The 20,758-nt window shown below is 43.9% G+C and overlaps 1 protein-coding gene across 1 annotated transcript in view; it reads right to left on the minus strand.

Moving 5' to 3' along the window:
* Window positions 1-14,226, minus strand: part of FGF16 (fibroblast growth factor 16) — a 56,660-nt gene extending 42,434 nt beyond the window's left edge. Inside the window, exons 1-2 of the mRNA XM_075322689.1 lie at window positions 14,142-14,226; window positions 10,910-11,433 (exon numbers count right to left, since the gene is read on the minus strand). Coding sequence (XP_075178804.1) covers window positions 10,910-11,183 — 274 coding nt within the window. The 5' untranslated portion in view covers window positions 11,184-11,433; window positions 14,142-14,226. The remainder of the gene's footprint in view (window positions 1-10,909; window positions 11,434-14,141) is intronic.
* Window positions 14,227-20,758: the final 6,532 nt, after the last annotated feature.

Below are 20,758 nucleotides of genomic sequence, written 5' to 3' on the forward strand. Positions count from 1 at the left end.
GTATTACCACTGCACTGTTCAGATGAGGCACGAGGGTCTGACAATGTCCAAGCCCCACACTTTCTAATTTTATCACATTCAGATTTTTTTCTTTTTAAATATAATTAGGCTGTGACTTCATTATGGAGAGTCATGACTGTAATGTGACAAGTCTCGTCACATGGTCACCCCAAGGCTCCACGTTAATCAGAAATCAAATCAGGAAATGTGACACTGTAACATCAGAAGTTAGCGCTAACAACATATTCCCATGTAATGAAAGATGTGTCCTGATATTGAGGTCAATTTAATCATGGAGTTAGACACTAACATTGCAACTCAATAGAAAAAGCCCGAGCTGCATGATAAACCACGTGACACCAATAGTTATATAGAAAAAGGGATTCAACACCAAAGAAGAAAGGTCTAGTAAAAGGTCCTTTCGCGAAACTAGAAATTATTGAAAATTAAAAACCATTTTCTGCAGTTTTCCATAAACAGCGCCACACCTGTCCATATCTAGTATTACAACGCCACTTCATTCATCTCAGACACCCCTGCAACACATTTTTAGGCCGCAAATCAATATCAACAATGATAATATAATAAGAATATAATCCAATTTTTAACTAATCTGGCTCCATCTGCAGAATTTGGGTTCTTTTACGCGTATGCACCATATATTTCTTGTCATTTGAAAGGTGCTTTTTCTCAGCGGAAATTACTATTAGTTTTCCCTCAATGCCGTGCATTATATATTCTTATTACGAATCATAATAACAGGATTATTTAATCTAAACTTGTTGCATTTCAAAACTCTCTAATATAATTCTGGAGCATTTTTCTTAACTCTGTGATAGGGCGTTCCTCTGTTATTCCTCCGAGAAATTTATGAATAATTGATGGATGTTGGTTGCCAGTTGGGGGTCTGTCCAATCAGTGCTGACTACATAGGCTATGTAGAGACACACCCCTTTGACAAGTACAATGGTAACACCCAGATGTCAGTTTCTTCATAGTTATTCAGTAAGTAAATCAAAGGAATGCCAGCGTTGTAAGAGAAAAGGATCTAGAACTACTATCACATAGGAAATACAAATATTTACTAAAATAAACAACTTTGGAGCAGAGACATATCCTCTATAAGGGTACACTCACATGTGCGTATGACTTGGGCCAATGTTATTCAATGAGGGAGAGGAGATGGTCAGCTTTTTTCTCATCTAGCTTATGGATGAGAGAAAAGTCACAGAATGCTGCAATTGTCAACGAAAGCTGTGTCACTCGCACCCATACAAGTCTATGGGTGCGAGTGAAATATCGGATTGCACTCGGATGACATTCAAGTGCAGAGCGATAATCGCATCAGATGACAATGGAGGAGATGGGAAGATTAACCCCTCCCTCTCCTCCACAGCTATAATCTGATCACAGGATCGGATCACAGTTGCATGACACTCGGCTAAAGTTGCTCTCACATCAGCGGTATTCTGCCGCAGTGCCGGATCCCTCAAAAATGCGGTACAGTTCAATACAGTTCAATGGACTCGAAGCAAGATATGTTCACATGGGGTCACATGCGGCCACATGTGACAGCATGTGACCTTATCTTGCCGCAATTCCATTGAATTGTATTGAACTGTACCGCGCTTGTGCCGGATATGGTATTGCGGCAGTATATCGCTGATGTGAAGCCCGCCTTACACTGGCAGCACAGCGGGAGCTGAGGGTCATTAGCATATCACATCTGATACACTCACATCGGATGCCATACCATTGTCTGCTTCCAGCCTAAGGGTGAAGACTCATTCCTTTTTAGTTAATTGCGGAAACTGTGAAAAAGAAATTGAGTAAAACAACACTGTGATTTTTGCTGTGACATTTACATATCTAAAATATCAGTTTGTGAAGTCTTGTGTGGTTGTGATTATTGTTAAAGTTCTGTTCACATCGGAGTCAGAGCTCCATTAGTGGATGATGTATATAAAAAAAAAGAAATTTAGCAGAACACAATGTATCTTACCGATTTTTACTATATGCGTAATAATCATGGTACCTACTGATGACACCAAAGTCCATGTTGTAACATATTTCTCCATATAAATCGCACATGACAACTACTTTCCTGTGGATAGGTGAAAAATGTGTTTTTTGTGTGGGAAAAATCACATTAAAGGCCACTTTACACACTGCGATATCATTACCGATATCACTAGCGTGCGTACCCGCCCCCATCGTTTGTGCGACACGGGCAAATCGTTGCCCATGGCGCATAAAATCGCACGGACCCGTCACATTACGTACCTGCCTAGCAATGTCGCTGTGACCGGCGAACCGCCTCCTTTCTAAGGGGGCAGCCGTTTGGCGTCACATCGACGTCACTAAGCGGCCGCCCAATCAAAGCGGAGGGGCGGAGATGAGCGGGACGTAATATACCGCCCACCTCCTTCCTTCCTCATTGCGGGCGGGACGCAGGTAAGGTGAGGTTCCTTGTTCCTGCGGTGTCACACATAGCGATGTGTGCTGCGCAGGAACAACAAACTACATGGTCACAGCATTAGCAACGATAATCGAGAATAGGGGGGATGTCACCGATGAGCAATTTTGAACGTTTTTGCGACGATTCAAAAATCGCTCATAGGTGTCACACACAACAACATCGCTAAAGCGGCCGGATGTGTGTCACAAATTCCGTGACCCCAACGAGATCGCTTTAGCGATGTCGTAGCGTGTAAAACGGCCTTAAGGCTAGGTTTCCAAATTGGTTCAGAAACAGAAAAAACATAATTTATGCAGGAAATTAATGCATAACATGATGGCGACAGACAGTGACACACAGACCCTATTGACTAAAATAGGGTCTGTTATTTTTTGTGAGGCATTCTACTGTTTGGCTTTAAAAATCGTGCCGCATGCTGCAGTGAAAATTATGGATTTTTCAAAAGATCTTTATTGAAACCTCAAACTTTCAGTTGTATACTGAGGAAGAAGTGAGGGTACATCGAAACGTGTAGATTAAAACCCCTTTTCTTTCAATGTCCATTTGTTTGGCCTCTCCTTACAATCAACACAGCAGCTCGGAGATTCCACGAAACTCATATTTCGACACTGACATAATAATGGCTTCTGAGTGGACATCACGTATTTTACCATTTTGGCTTCTGAGACCCCATTGATATTAGCTGATTGCCAGGGTTAGCAGATCGGTACCCATAGAAAGCAGCTCATTTATTGGAAGGCTCCCTTCTTATGCTGCCCCCAAAATGGAATCACTGTCAGTCGATAGCTTTTCCTCCCAGCTCTGAATATACATGAACGCTCAGTTTAGAGCAAAATAGTTGGACACTGAAATTTAGGGAAGAATTAAGGTCCAGTCACACTAAGCAACTTACCAGCGATCCCAACAACGATAGGGATCGCTGGTAAGTTGCTAGGAGGTTGCTGGTGAGATGTCACACTGCAACGCTCCAGCGATCCCACCAGCAACCTGACCTGGCAGGGATCGCTGGAGCGTCGCTACACAAGTTGCTGGTGAGCTCACCAGCAACCAGTGACAAGCCCCCAGCGCCGCGTGGAAGATGCTGGCTTGGTAACTAAGGTAAATATCGGGTAACCAACCCGATATTTACCTTGGTTACCACCGCACGGAGCTACACGTGCAGAGAGCAGGGAGCAGCGCACACTGAGCGCTGGCTCCCTGCTCTCCTAGTTACAGCACACATCGGGTTAATTACCCGATGTGTGCTGCAGCTAAATGTGCACAGAGCAGGGAGCAGCGCACAATGCTTAGCGCTGGCTCCTTGCTCTCCTAGTTACAGCACACATCGGGTTAATTACCCGATGTGTGCTGCAGCTACATGTGCACAGAGCAGGAGCCGGCACTGACAGTGAGAGCGGCGGAGGCTTGTAACAAAGGTAAATATCGGGTAACCAAGGACAGGGCTTCTTGGTTACCCGATGTTTACATTGGTTACCAGCCTCCGCAGAAGCCGGCTCCTGCTGCCTGCACATTAGTTGTTGCTGTCTCGCTGTCACACACAGCGATCTGTGCTGCACAGCGGGACAGCAACAACTAAAAAATGGCCCAGGACATTCAGCAACAACCAACGACCTCACAGCAGGGGCCAGGTTGTTGCTGGATGTCACACACAGCAACATCGCTAGCAACGTCACAAAAGTTGTTCGTTAGCAGCGATGTTGCTAGCGATGTTGCTTAGTGTGACGGGGCCTTAAGGAGGACACTGCACACATAAAACACAGAAAAAGACGTATGTTGTACAAAACAGAGATCTTTATAAAGGGTATGATCAGTATGGTGTAGGGGCAAAGGCCCTGATTCCACTTACTTTACTGGGTGCTACAATCTAGATTAAAATTGTTTTATCTGCCATTTCTCTGAATGCTGAGGTCTGTATAACCATGCCCACACCACTGATTGGAATCTGTGTATACAGTGCATAGGCAGAAAGCTGCCAATCAGTGGTGGGGGCATGGTTGGACTACCTGGCAGACAGCCAAGTAGTTACATAGTTACATAGTTACATAGTTACTTAGGTTGAAAAAAGACCTAGGTCCATCTAGTTCAACCTTCCTCCACCAGTTCTACATTTAGTCACTAAGTCATTTATAACCAACAATGTTTTGTGTACTGAGGAAATCATCCAGCCCTGATATAAAAGCTGTTATAGTATCTGCCATTACTACCTCTTGTGGTAGTGTTCTCTAGTTCTCTAGTTATAATCTCCTGCTGATAAAACAGAGATTTTCTGAATACTACAACGAGCAGCCCAGTAAGTTACACATCAGTGGCATCTTGGTCTTTGCCCCTACATTATTCTGCTCTCAGATCAAGTAGCAAAAACCTGGTGACAGATTCCCTTTAAGCTGGTTTGGAGGAGTAATAGAATGAGATACTGTAAGTGTCAATGTGCTCACCTTGTTAGGCCTCCTTCACATATCTGTGTCTCTGGTACGTGTGGTGTCTGTTTCCACACGTAGCAGAGACACGGACACACGCAGACCCATTATATTTAATGGGTTTGTTCACACGTCCGTGTTTTGACACAGACCGTGTGTCCATGTGGAGCACATGTGTGTCCATGTGCTCCACATGGCAACATGTCCGGTTTTGGACTGCAGTACAATGTCACACGGACCGCACACTAATGTGATCCGTGGTGACATCAGCGTGACATGTATCGCAGGACACCTCATTGAAATTAAATGGATTTTTATATTTACCTGTCTCCAGCGCTGCTGTTGCTTCTGGGTCCCGCTCATTATGCCTCATGAATATTCACTGCACTGATCGCGGACTCGGAAGCAAGTGTGACAGCAGCGCCGGAAACAGGTAAGTTCATGCTGTTTGTATGCTACCCGGATGTCACAAGGATAGCACGCGGACAGCACGCTGAAAACACATGGATAGCCCATGGAGCTCTACACCGGGCCGTGGAAAACGTTTGTTTTTTGTGAAGGGGGCATAAAGATAGTAGTATTACTATTGGGCATGCACTGAGGCATTGAGCCAGCTGCTGCTGTTTCCCATTTTATGGATTTCATGGTGGGTCACAGACATCACCATATTAAAGATAAACCAAAATAAAAAGAATATTAAAATCATTAAAATTGCTGAGACTTATAAATCATTAAAATATCGGTGGTAGATACATTCAAAGAAAGAATGAAGTGAAATATGCTTGGCGCTGGGCATTTCGGCACTCATCCTGCCCTGCCAAAGTCAACAGGTTTGACCAACCTTTCCCTAGCGTGTATGGGGCCTTTGGAGGGGAATTGTACTGGTATGTAAGGCAGGTTTTGATTGTAGATTTTATGAGCTAAGAAGTGTCTAAAAGAAAAGGATGAGAAGTGAAATTGAATGTGTTATACTGGCTTTACCTGCATATAAAATAGCTGTATGTAAATACTACATTGGAATGAATGTATAAAACTGAGGAACTGCGCAGAACGACTTCACCACTTACTAACATGATACTATACTGACCTTCAAGAATGTCTCAATCTAATATATCCTGATCTCATACTACATTGCACATTGACCTATATCGCCAAGACCCCAGAACCACGTACATTCTCCTAAGGAATGTTTTAGATAGTATTGACAAATATAATCTAAGACTTTGCTTCTCCTTTCTGACCAAGAAACTGAGGTCATTTCTTTTTGTAGTTGGTAAAAGTTTTGTCACCTGCCTTCCAATGATATATTACCTCTTTTCATATATTTTCTGCCCTGGTCATCATGTTTTTGCCATATCTCTACCATTGTGAGATGATATTATGGCACTTGCCGGTGACCAGTTTAATCACGTAGTATATTATTATTATTATTATTTATTATTATAGCGCCATTTATTCCATGGCGCTTTACAAGTGAAAGAGGGTATACGTACAACAATCATTAACAGTACAAAACAGACTGGTATAGGAGGAGAGAGGACCCTGCCCGCGAGGGCTCACAGTCGACATATATATTTTTATATATATATATATATATTTATATATATAATATAACACTTTACTTGCTGACCACAGTTCACCACATTACTTGTGTCAGTTCTGCCATCCTTAGGGGCACTTTGCACACTACGACATCGCAGGTGCGATGTCGGTGGGATCATGTCGAAAGTGACGCACATCCGGAGTCGCACTCGACATCATACTGTGTAAATCCTAGATGATACGATTAACGAGCGCAAAATCGTCGTAATCGTATCATCGGTGTAGTGTCTGGGAATTCCATAATTATGTGACTGCGACAGGTACGATGTTGTTCCTCGTTCCTACGGCAGCACACATCTCTGTGTGTGAAGCCGCAGGAGCGAGGAACATCTCCTACCTGCGTCCTGCAGCTCACGCCGGCTATGCGGAATGACAGAGGTGGGCAGGATGTTTACGTCCCGCTCATCTCCGCCCCTCCGCTTCTATTGGCCGCCTGCCGTGTGACGTCGCTATGATGCCGCACGACCCGCCCCCTTAATAAAGGAGGCAGATCGCTGGCCAGATCGACGTTGCAAGGCAGGTGAGTCCATGTGAAGCTGCCGTAGCGATAAAGTTCGCTACGGCTGCTATCACAAGATATCGCTGCTGCGACGGGGGCGGGGACTATCGTGCTCGGCATCGCAAGCATCGGCTTGCGATGTCGTTGTGTGCAAAGTGCCCCTTAGTGTATGTTCACTTAGCTTTTGTCATGTGGATATTACAGCAGCTCCGTTTCAAAATCCACATCAAAGCGGTTTTTGATTTGGATTGTAGAAAAGATTTGCTTCAAAATCCCTGTAAAAACCTCTGTGTGAGCATAAAGTCAGAATATACAACACTTCACCTGCTTAAAGTGATATCTCCTCCAAATAAAATTGTATAATTCCCTGCGTAAACACAAAATAAACCTCCAAACCTCCATCATTCTAAGATTCTGGGGTCCTCCATATGATACAATAATGCAATGTGCATCCTGTGCGGAACATAAGACATAATCATAATGTGATTTAATTATATAGCTGAAGAATGGATGTCAGCAAGGAAACTACACAGAAAGAGTAAAGGGTGCTTTAGACGTCGCGACATCGCTAGCGATAGCACCCACCCACGTCGCTGTTTCATCATGGGGGTGATCGCTGCCGTAGCGAACAATATCGCTACGGCAGCGTCACACGCACATACCTGCTTAGCAATGTCGCTGGAGACACCGAACAATCTCTCCTTTAAGGGGGCGGTTCGTTCGGCGTCACAGCGGCGTCACTAAGCGGCCACCCAATAGCAGAGGAGGGGCGGAGATGAGCGGCCGGAACATGCCGCCCACCTCCTTCCTTCCTCATTGCCAGTGGACGGAGGTAAGGAGATGTTCGTCGTTCCTGCGGTGCCACACATAGGGATGTGTGATGCCGCAGGAACGACGAACAACCAGCGGCATGCACCACCAACCATATTATGAAAAGGAGCGACGTGTCAACAATCAACGATTTTTGATGTTTTTGCGATTGCTGATCGTCTCTCCTTTTAGTCACATACGATATCGCTAACGGTGCTGGATGTGCGTCACGAACACCGTGACCCCGACGATATATCGTTAGCGTGTGTAAAGCACCCTTAAGATGCTTACAGGATTCAGAACTATATTGTATTTATTAGAATAAAAAGAGACTAAAAATAACTACATTAAGTCTTTTTGGAAGTTAAGTAGAGACTCAATTTGCACAAAAGACTCGAAAAGTGTTTTACCCAAGAATGTAATATTGTCCTCATCACTATATGCAACTTTATATCATTCTTTGTCTGAGTATGTGTCAAGGAAGATTATGTATATACACTTTGAAGAATATGATTAATTGTTGTTATATAAACAATCTACATCTACAGTAATGTAGTAGAATGCGATCTGCACAAATATATATTGGACCTTAGTGTTTGTGCAGTTCGCATTCTACTACAATACTGTAGATTGTTTATATAACGTAACAATTCATCATATACTTTGAAAAGTCCGACCACCCGATTACTTGTTTGACAGATGAAATCAAGGCTGAAGTGAAATGTAGAAAGCGCATTACACTGGGTAGACGGAAACCCTGGACCCCGCTCTGTGATTCCAGAAAGGAATCCAGGGAGGGCAGGACCTGGGATGAGTTGACTAATCCCAGACATTCCTGAAAATGTTTTTTGTGCACCTGCAGAAAAAAAAAAAAAAGGGGGAAGTTGGAAAAAAAGCAGCTGAAATTTCTTGAAAATGAGCACATTTGTTTAGCATTTCAATTCTACCCAAGCAGAAACTGGAAAGGAGAGATGATTTATATTAATCGTGTAATTAGTTTTGTATGTGGCACTGGCGGCGTCGGCGGCGTTTCGGGGGTTGGTATGCAGGTTGGCAGGGAAGGGGTTAACCCTTGCCTTCCCAGACCAGGCCCACAAGGCGTCGCAGGATGGTGATGTGAGAACAGACATCTAGAGGAAGGACACCTGTTTCCTCTTGGGTGGGTCTCAGACATGGGAGCATGGGAGAGGGTCACTGAAAATACTCCTGAATGAAGGCACACCTTAAATAGGTTAACTGTTCCATCACTGTCCAAACACCAGACGGATCCGAGCTATGTCTGACGCCTGTCCTGGGGGAGCAGCGCTATTACCTTCTGATTTGCTAGAAGCTTCTACCATATATCTATATCTCTCATATATATATATATATATATATATATAGATACATTGTTTGTTTTTTACACAATGTTTGTATACACAAACAAACATTCTAGTAACTCAATCGGGGGTAAATGAACTGATCCTGTGTATGTGTTTTATATAGGCAAAGTTGAAGTGATGTGAATACTAATCAATTATGTACAGTACAGCAGACTATGTTGGTGCTACATAAAAAAAAATGAGTAATTAATACAAAAATGAACATATGATTCGCTTTCTTTGGCTGCAGGAAAAAGTATCCTAAATATAGATTAAATGATGTGACATTCGTTTCCTCTATCACATATCTGACAGCTAATTAAGAGTAACAAAAGAAGAGAAATCAGATTTCCTGGAGCAGTCAGCTGCTAAGTATACTATAACCCAACCCATGTAGCATCATAATGGTGAGAAAGTCATGGCTGTCCACCTGAACGTCTACATTCCCTAACATTTCATACCCAATAAAAAGATTACAAGGGTAAGACACCTGAGCTTTATTGGCTATGAAATGTACTTAGCCTATCTGCATATGTGAGGTATTAGATTACAAGTACAATGTGTGTACAGCGATGCAGAATATGTTGGAACTTTAGAATTAAAATGAAATATTTTACAATAGAAGTAAGTTGGAATGACCAGGTAACAATAAGCTCCTGGAGAAAGTCTAGAGAAAGGATGAGGAAGAAAGTTCATTTACTCAAGGGTCATAGTACCTTGCAGTGCTGGCATCTGTTTCCAGTCTACATCAACATTTCAACTGATATGGTGAGAAAACTAGTAATGATGACTACAGGGCAATAACATGATAAACTGACACTTCATAATGCTGTCATGGCTTTATTATGCCAATATATTCCTCTGCCCCAGAACATTACACAATGGTCCTCTAAACCAGAAGATGCCAAAATATTGCACTCAATGTCTGCATATTTCCCTATAACAGAAAATTCCAGGATATTCAGGATATGCCCAGAGATTAAAATGTGGGGAATGCCAGAAGAAGTGAAATTATATTGCAAAAATCATCAAACTAATAAACCAAGTCAAGGAAGATGTAATGGAAACTGCATTTGGAAAGAGACGCAAGAAAAAAATAAATAAATTTTATATATATATATATATATATATATATATATATATATATATATATACACATGTAAAATATAATAAGGGGGAAAGGGAGCTTTAACAAAATGATACAGCAGTTAATGGCTTGATATTTTACAAGCCACTAGAGAGAGGGATATATATATATATATATATATATATATATATATATATATATATAGTGATTCAAACTATATATATTTTTTTCAATCACTGTCTATTGTCTGGTGTTTATTCTTATATGATGGTAAGGTGTACATTCATACGATTAAATGACATATATTATATATTAATATATATATTTCACCCTAATGCAAAAAAAATAAAAATAAAATACAAAATAAATATATAAATAATAATAATATAATAAAGTTATTTGTAACCTGTAGGATTCACTTTAAGGCATTCATATTTTGTAGTTCTTTTTGTGCCTGCATTGAACCCAAAAGTTGTGATAAAAACTTTTAAGATAATATATTTTTTTTAATTTAAAGAGCCCAAACCACCTATTTCTTTACCTATATAAGAATACAGTTATTATGATCCCTGAATATGCAAATCAGAGGCAATCAAAACAGAAAATAATAATAGAGAAAGTAGTAATAGCTCTAGAAATCACAGGGAGTCTTACCAAATCTGCTGTGGTCCTGCCTTGTGCCATGCACGGTACCATTAGGGAAAATCTCCAGGTGAAACCCAGTCCTGCAGTAGAGCTGCCTTCTCCTCAAGATGCCCTTTAGATGAGCAAAATCAGTGGGAGAACCTCGTTGCAGCCTCCCTTCTATCTGACCCAGTCTTTCATTCAGAAACCCAGGAGAGTCGGCTAAAGGAACATTCCCAAGAGATGAAGAAAATCCATGCAAATCTATATCCAGAGATGCCAAAAAGCCACCAACTTCAGCCATTGCAGGAGAGGACAAGGATGGGCACGGTGTTGTCAATGCAAGTCCCTCAGACTTTTTAGGAAAACGAGAAGTGAACTTTGTGGATCAATCAGATCAGTAATGTGCTGTTGATGTCCATCAGCTTGTCAATGCCTCTTGGTGGCAGCAGCCCCTCCGTGTAGATGTGTCTACAAGTGACCTTGTTCCAGTGGGGAATTGAAGTCTTGTCCCTCTTCATTAATCTCCTGTTGCTTTTCATAGCTGGGTCTGTCTAGAGAAGAGATGAAAACTGCACTTTATATACATAACACACTCCCCTTAACATTGACTTACTGGATATTTAAATACAAGCCACACCTCATTATTATTCCCCCTGGCTAAAGCTTTTTTTCCCCTCTGATCCATTTAGTTCTTTTTGAAGAAAAAAATGTTGCACTCCCTCCTTTATTATAGAAAGGAAAAATGTGCACATGGCAGTGAGGCAGGACGGTCTCTGGCAACGTCCCTGATGAAATCACGAGTGTGTGACCTGAGTGTGGTACACAAATCAGCCTGCACTCACACACTGCACACACACAGGTGTCCACTCACACACACAGGTGTCCACTCACACATTGCACACACACAGGTGTCCACTCACACACTGCACACACACACACACAGGTGTCCACTCACACACTGCACACACACACACAGGTGTCCACTCACACACTGCACACACACACAGGTGTCCGCTCACACACTGCACACACAGGTGTCCACTCACACACTGCACACACACAGGTGTCCACTCACACACTGCACACACACAGGTGTCCACTCACACACTGCACACACACAGGTGTCCACTCACACACTGCACACACACAGGTGTCCACTCACACACTGCACACACACACAGGTGTCCACTCACACACTGCACACACACAGGTGTCCACTCACACACTGCACATACAGGTGTCCACTCACACACTGCACATACAGGTGTCCACTCACACACTGCACATACAGGTGTCCACTCACACACTGGACATACAGGTGTCCACTCACACATTGCACATACAGGTGTCCACTCACACACTGCACATACAGGTGTCCACTCACACACTGCACATACAGGTGTCCACTCACACATTGCACATACAGGTGTCCACTCACACACTGCACATACAGGTGTCCACTCACACACTGCACATACAGGTGTCCACTCACACACTGAACATACAGGTGTCTACTCATACATTGCACATACAGGTGTCCACTCACACACTGCATACAGGTGTCCACTCACACACTGTACATACAGGTGTCCACTCACACACTGCATACAGGTTTCCACTCACACACTGCATACAGGTGTCCACTCACACACTGCACATACAGGTGTCCACTCACTCAGGTGTCAACTCACACACTAGTGTCCGCTCACACACTGCACACTCAGGTGTCCACTCACACACTACACTCAGGTGTCCACTCACACATTGCACACATAGGTGTCCGCTCACACACTCTCAGCATCTGATTATGCAGGGCACAGTGTCAGTGCATGGCGAGGGGGAAAGGGAGCTTTAGCAAAATGATACAGCAGTTTATGGCTTGATATTTTACAAGCCACTAGAGAGAGGGGGATATATATATATCTACATATATACTGTATATGTCAGACAGTTTGAAGTCTGTCCACCTTTTTCATGTTGGGAACAGGTGTTTCCCCCAGATCATGTGTGCCCTGTGATACTGTGGCTGGAGCTGCAGCTGTCTGGAGAAACTCAAGAAAGAGACTGAGGACAGAAGGAAAACTGAGACAGATAATGTGCCTGACTGATCCCCAGTGATAAGCCTATGGGGGACAAGAAACTATTTTGACTCCACTTCAATTATACACATGGTAATTATAACAAGGCAATTTACAGCAGACTCTGCTGGACTACTGATATGTTTCATGTGCCATACAATGCCATATGTGTGCGGGGCACATAGAAGTAGCATAATGTGTCTGCATGTGTATTTTCTATATATATATTGTAGAATAGAAACATAAATGCAATCAGCAAACCTATCCATCCATTCATTCATCCACCTATCTATCCATCCACTCATTCATTCATCCACCTATCTATCCATCCACTCATTCATTCATCCACCTATCTATCCATCCACTCATTCATTCATCCACCTATCTATCCATCCACTCATTCATTCATCCATCCACCTATCTATCCATCCATCCATTCATCCACCTATCTATCCATCCACTCATTCATTCATCCACCTATCTATCCATCCACTCATTCATTCATCCATCCACCTATCTATCCATCCATTCATCCACCTATCTATCCATCCATCCATTCATCCACCTATCTATCCATCCACTCATTCATTCATCCATCCACCTATCTATCCATCCATCCATTCATCCACCTATCTATCCATCCACCCATCTATTCATCCACCTATCTATCCATCTACCCATTCATTCATCCACCTATCTATCCATCTACCCATTCATTCATCCACCTATCTATCCATCCACCTATCTATCCATCCACCCATCTATTCATCGACCTATCTATCCATCTACCCATTCATTCATCCACCTATCTATCCATCCACCCATCTATTCATCCACCTATCTATCCATCCACCCATCTATTCATCCACCTATCTATCCATCTACCCATTCATTCATCCACCTATCTATCCATCCACCCATCTATTCATCCACCTATCTATCCATCCACCCATCTATTCATCCACCTATCTATCCATCCACCCATCTATTCATCCACCTATCTATCCATCTACCCATTCATTCATCCACCTATCTATCCATCCACCTATCTATCCATCCACCCATCTATTCATCGACCTATCTATCCATCTACCCATTCATTCATCCACCCATCTTTCCATCCATCCATTCCCTGCACACTCAGCATCTCCAGTGTTGTGCACAACCGGTACAAATCTTACCAGTGAGGGTGTGAGATGAGGATGAGGCCACTAGGCGGCGCTGTTGTTCATTCATTGGCTGCTTCACCTGCAGACGTCTTGTAGGAGCTGCCTGTCTGCAGAGGAGACTGATCTGCAGAAGAAGCTTCGTCTTCCTCGGCTCTTTTAGGAACTGCTAGGGTCCTGTAGCAATCAGGTGTCTGCCCATATGCAAAACTCAGACAGAAGGGCAGGCACATGGTCTCTAGGGTGGGGTTACAAAACATTCCTTAAACTGGGGAAATGTAATTTACATGCTGAACTTTGCATTTCTACACCCACATCCAGGAGTGAGCTTCTTAATGTTGTCAGTAGCAATTCTTTAAAACCTTATTTCCAGGACTATTTTCTGCTTCATATTGTCTCAGCTGTTGTGCTTGAAATCTTAGCTGGTATCTGATGACTGTTAGGCTCGGGTCAGACGAGCGCATATTCCTTCATCCGCGAGAATTGGGACGACTATGCAGATCACACTCCGATCAAACTGACCAGCCTTTGATTAGAGACTGGTCATCATAGTGTGCTCCGATTTTTTCCATATTCTCCATTCTGTCTGTATGTGAAAATCGAACTGTACGCGGATTGTCATCTGAGCATATTCTGATTTTTTCCATGGACTCCTTGACTTGCATGGCTGAGTACGACCTGATAATCGGATCCAACTGGGACATGCTGCGATTTTTTTCCGCTGACCATCTCAGAGGACATAATCAGACTTGTGCATATTTGCATAGAATAACATTGGTCTGAGTGCTATCCGATGTTTTGTCGAATCGCAAAATACAGTTATGTGAGCAAGCCCTTAGATTAAAGAATTATTCCCATCTCCGAGATCCTATCCCAGTATGTAGTAGGTGTAGTAATAATAATAATATCAGCAAATACCCCCAATTAGAAATGTAGTATAGTTCTCCTGATATAGCCATGTCTTTTACCTCATGTGCAGGGTGTACCGCCCCGCGCTCGGCTCTCGGTTCCGGGCTCATTGGTGGGTGGCTCGAGCGCCTCCGGACCAGGGGTCACTTCGCTCTGAAAGGATGCTGGCGCTACGTTGGGGGGTGGTAGGTAGGTGTACGGCCGGAGCCGTGTTTGAGTTCGTGACGCCACCCACGGGATGTGGTGAAGGTGTAGACACCACCGCTGCAGTTACAGGGCACCTGGGGGAGATGGTTATGCAGCAAGATGTTAACCCCTCCGTGGGCAGGGATGATGTCCCCGGGACCCGTTGGGACTAAGTAGCTGGGCGATACAGGACAGTGCGCGACCGGAGGGCACTGTGGCACTCACTGTTATTGACACACACAAGTCTCTGGTAAGCAAAGTTGATGGTGGCCGGTGCCCGCAGCCGGCTCAGTCTGGTCCCCCACCCGGTTCGGTGGTCTTTGCCTTTCTCCTGCACCGTGTAGTGTACATGTAGACTGCCTTCGCTTCAGCGACGGGAGTCCGCTCCCCGGCGGTATGTGTGTCGGGAAAGCCCGTTTGCCCGCAGACGCTGGCCCGTGGGATCTCTCTGCCTGTGCGGTGGCTTTCTATCCCCCTCGGTGGGCTGTTGTCTTCAGTCGGGACTTGGGTGGGAAAAGACCTTTAGTCCAGAACACAATCAGTGAATTAACTCAGTTCAGTGGCTTCTGGACCTCGTTTCAGGGTCTGAGTACCCTCCTGTGTGTGCTCTGGTTTCCAGTCGGTTCCCTGGCCGTCTTTCCGGCTCCTGCAGGCTAGGCCACCATATGCCTCCTAGCCAATGTGTGCGGGCTACGACCCTCACACCTGTCAGTAATCTCACTCCTGACTGAACTGACTTGACTCAGCACTGACTGTTTCCTGCCTCAGGCCCTCTGAACTCCTCGGTGGGCGTGCCAACCGCCTGGCTCTGCCCTCCTGGTGTGTCCATTAAGCTCTGAGGGAGGTGACTAGGGTTTATGTGGTTTAGCTGGTGTTACCTGGTGTGGGACTGGTGTTGTGCGGGGCGCTATCTGTGACTACCTGGTTAGTCCAGGGCGTCACACAGGGCATTGCAGCTTAAGCTAGTTTCACATCAGCGGTATTCTGCCGCACTGCCGGATCCGGCACAAATGCAGTACAATTCAATACAGTTCACTGGCATCGTGGCAAGCTCCGATCACAAGCTGTCACATGCTCCGATCACAAGCTGTCACATGCTCTGGTCACATGACCGCATGTGACCCGAGCTTGCAGCGATGCCTGTGAACTGTATTGAACTGTACTGCATTTGTGCCAGATCCGGCAGTGCGGCAGAATATTGCTGATGTGAAACCAGCCTTAGGTATCAATGCTTACATCCACTCATATCGTTAAAGTTAGATATCAGTGGTTTCGATCATGAGCAACTAAGCCGCAATTTCTTGCACATGAGGTAAGAGACACGGCTATATCAGGAGAACTATACTACATTCCTATTGGAGGTATTTTCTAATATTATTATTATTACACCTACTACATATTGGGATAGGATGTTGGAGATGGGAATAACCCCCTTTAAGTTCATATAAGCATATAAAAATCACCCAAGTTTTATCCAGAAAAAAATAAAGATTTCCATCACAATTTCTTCTGTTAGCAATCCATATGTCATCCATTTTTATGCATCAGCAGTCATTAAAATATACAAGGTCAAATATGGTTTATTATTATTATTATTATTATTATTATTATTATATCAATGCAATGTATCTGTAAAAATCAGATGCTACATGGCTTAGCTGTATGGGATCCTATACACTTCAATACGCCCCATATAGAAGAAACTAGTGCATTTACATTACAATTAATAGGAGAAGCTTTGTAATGTATTTATTTATCTATACATGAAAATCACATGAAATACTGATGATGTACATGAACAAACGTCTGAGTAGTTTATATATTTGATTCAAGTAATAATTGCTGTGTATAAATAGAAAAAATGATCATACCCCTTACATCAGAGAATGGTTGAACTGTTAGGAATCTTTGGCTGGGATTATCACTGCAATTACTATTCTTTACTATAAATGTATGTGTAACTAGAGATCATCGGAGAAGACTTCAAAATGGTGATGGAAAGTGGTCCAAAAACTTAAGAGGAGTCTGCCATAATAGTGTCTCCTGGCATGGTAAAATGCTATACAATAAAAAGCTAAATGGATTAGTTTTATTCGTTGGCATTAGTAGAGCGTGAACTGTGTAAACTTTCCATTTTCTTTAGGAGATCTTCCCATGGATGTATTTTGGAGACTTTTTGTAGGCCAAAATGAGGAGTTGAACCTACACAGAGAAAAGGCTTTATGGAAATATTTTCACATCCTCCAGGTTTTAGACACTTTTTTTGTCTTATAATTACTGATGAAAATAGTTAACAAAATGTGTCATATGAGGGCATGTACACAGAAATTATTCTTCAAGCAGAATCCACCCGGAATCCATATGAATAAGTGCAGCAAATGTGCCCCATAAAATGAACATTGTGCACAGCAATGTAAACACGACATAAGCTGCTCATATGTATCCTCCATACAACTCCAAACTGATCTCCCGATATCTTCCCACTCGTAATCTCTGGTACTGCCAAGACCTTCTTTTCTCTTCCACTCTTGTATGTGCCTCACCTAAATTGTCTACAGGATTCCTCCAAGGCATCCCCCATCCCCTGGAATTCTGTGCTCCAACACCTCAGATTTTCTCCAACATTCAGAAGCCTTCAGACAGAACTTGAAACCCATCTATCCAAGAAAGATTACAGCTTGCAATGACCCGGCTGTCATTACACCACCACTGGAGCTGCTGCAAACCACCAACCTACTGACTACTTACCCATTACACTGTAGATTGCAAGTCGCGAAGGGCAGGGCAGGGCTCCCAAGTGAACATCTGCCTGGTCTATATAGGGCAGATCTATATAAGACACACACCAATTTCTTGGTATCAAGACTTTTAGTTTTGCTGTGTCCTGACTGCAAATGGCCTCCAAAGCTTCTGCCACCTGCTTCTCGGTCACCTGCCTTAATACGGTCTCTAATTCTTCTGCTTCCTGCTCTACTACTTGCTTCCCATTTTCCTTTCTTCTTGCAGCCTCCAGTGCTTTGCTACCTGCTTCCAGCTCTCCTTTCTGCCTGCGGTGTCCAGTGCTTCTGTTACCTGATTCCCAATTTCTTGTCTGCCTATGGCCTACAGTGCTTCTGTTACCTCCTTCCAGGTCTCCTGTCTGCCTGCGGCATTCAGTGCTTCTGCTACCTGCTTCCCGGTCTTCTGTCTGCCTGCAACCCCCAGTGCTTCAGCTACCTGATTCCTAATTTCTTGTCTACCTATGGCCTACAGTGCTTCTCTTACCTGCTTCCTGATTTCCTGTCTGCCTGCGGCCTCCAGTGCTTCTGGTACCTTCTTCCTGATCTCCTGTCTGCCTATGGCCTACAGTGCTTTTCTTATCTGCTTTCTGATCTCCTGTCTGTCTGCGGCGTCTAGTGCTTCTGCTACCTGATTCCCAGTTTCTTGTCTACCTATGGCCTACAGTGCTTCTCTTACCTGCTTCCTGATCTCATGTTTGCCTGTGGCCTCCAGTGCTTTTGGTACCTTCTTCCTGATTTCCTGTCTGCCTGCGGCCTCCAGTACTTCTGGTACCTTCTTCCTGATCTCCTGTCTTCCTGCGGCCTCCAGTGATTCTGGTACCTTCTTCCTGATCTCGTGTCTTCCTGCGGCCTCCAGTGCTTCTGGTACCTTCTTCCTGATCTCCTGTCTGCCTACCGCCTACAGTGCTTCTCTTACCTGCTTCCTTATTTCCTGTCTGCCTATGGCATCCAGTGCTTCTGCTACCTGATTCCCAGTTTCTTGTCTGCTTATGGCCTCCAGGGCTTCTACTACCTGCTTCCAGATCTCCTGTCTGCCTGCAACCTCCAGTGCTTCTGCTACCTGTTTTCCAGTCTTCTGTCTGCCTGTGGCCTCCAGTGCTTCTGGTACCTTCTTCCTGATCTCCTGTCTGCCTGTGGCCTCTAGTTTGCTGGATTCACTTAGCCAGGTGTGCCGAAACAGTAATTTAGATTTGTATGTGTTTTGTATGTAACCCCCCTTTCACATACAGTGCCTACAAGTAGTCTTCAACCCCCTGCAGATTTAGCAGGTTTGATAAGATGCAAATAAGTTAGAGCCTGCAAACTTCAAAAAAGAGCAGGATTTATTAACAGATGCATAAATCTTACAAACCAACAAGTTATGTTGCTCAGTTAAATTTTAATAAATTTTCAACATAAAAGTGTGGGTCAATTATTATTCAACCCCTAGGTTTAATATTTTGTGGAATAACCCTTGTTTGCAATTACAGCTAATAATCGTCTTTTATAAGACCTGATCAGGCCGGCACAGGTCTCTGGAGTTATCTTGGCCCACTCCTCCATGCAGATCTTCTCCAAGTTATCTAGGTTCTTTGGGTGTCTCATGTGGACTTTAATCTTGAGCTCCTTCCACAAGTTTTCAATTGGGTTAAGGTCAGGAGACTGACTAGGCCACTGCAACACCTTGATTTTTTCCCTCTTGAACCAGGCCTTGGTTTTCTTGGCTGTGTGCTTTGGGTCGTTGTCTTGTTGGAAGATGAAATGACGACCCATCTTAAGATCCTTGATGGAGGAGCGGAGGTTCTTGGCCAAAATCTCCAGGTAGGCCATGCTATCCATCTTCCCATGGATGCGGACCAGATGGCCAGGCCCCTTGGCTCAGAAACTGCCCCACAGCATGATGCTGCCACCACCATGCTTGACTGTAGGGATGGTATTCTTGGGGTCGTATGCAGTGCCATCCAGTCTCCAAACGTCACGTGTGTGGTTGGCACCAAAGATCTCGATCTTGGTCTCATCAGACCAGAGAACCTTGAACCAGTCTGTCTCAGAGTCCTCCAAGTGATCATGAGCAAACTGTAGACAAGCCTTGACATGACGCTTTGAAAGTAAAGGTACCTTACGGGCTCGTCTGGAACGGAGACCATTGCGGTGGAGTACGTTACTAATAGTATTGACTGAAACCAATGCCCCCACTACCATGAGATCTTCCCGGAGCTCCTTCCTTGTTGTCCTTGGGTTAGCCTTGACTCTTCGGACAAGCCTGGCCTCGGCACGGGTGGAAACTTTCAAAGGCTGTCCAGGCCGTGGAAGGCTAACAGTAGTTCCATAAGCCTTCCACTTCCGGATGATGCTCCCAACAGTGGAGACAGGTAGGCCCAACTCCTTGGAAAGGGTTTTGTACCCCTTGCCAGCCTTGTGACCCTCCACGATCTTGTCTCTGATGGCCTTGGAATGCTCCTTTGTCTTTCCCATGTTGACTAAGTATGAGTGCTGTTCACAAGTTTGGGGAGGGTCTTAATTAGTCAGAAAAGGCTGGAAAAAGAGATAATTAATCCAAACGTGAAGCTCATTGTTCTTTGTGCCTGAAATACTTCTTAATACTTTAGGGGAACCAAACAGAATTCTTGTGGTTTGAGGGGTTGAATAATAAATGACCCTCTGAATAAACTTTTCACAATTTAAAAAAAAAAGAAATAACATTCTTTTTTGCTGCAGTGCATTTCACACTTCCAGGCTGATCTACAGTCCAAATGTCACAATGCCAAGTTAATTCCG

The sequence above is a fragment of the Anomaloglossus baeobatrachus genome, chromosome 9 (genome assembly GCF_048569485.1).
Source record: "Anomaloglossus baeobatrachus isolate aAnoBae1 chromosome 9, aAnoBae1.hap1, whole genome shotgun sequence".
NCBI lineage: Eukaryota > Metazoa > Chordata > Amphibia > Anura > Aromobatidae > Anomaloglossus > Anomaloglossus baeobatrachus.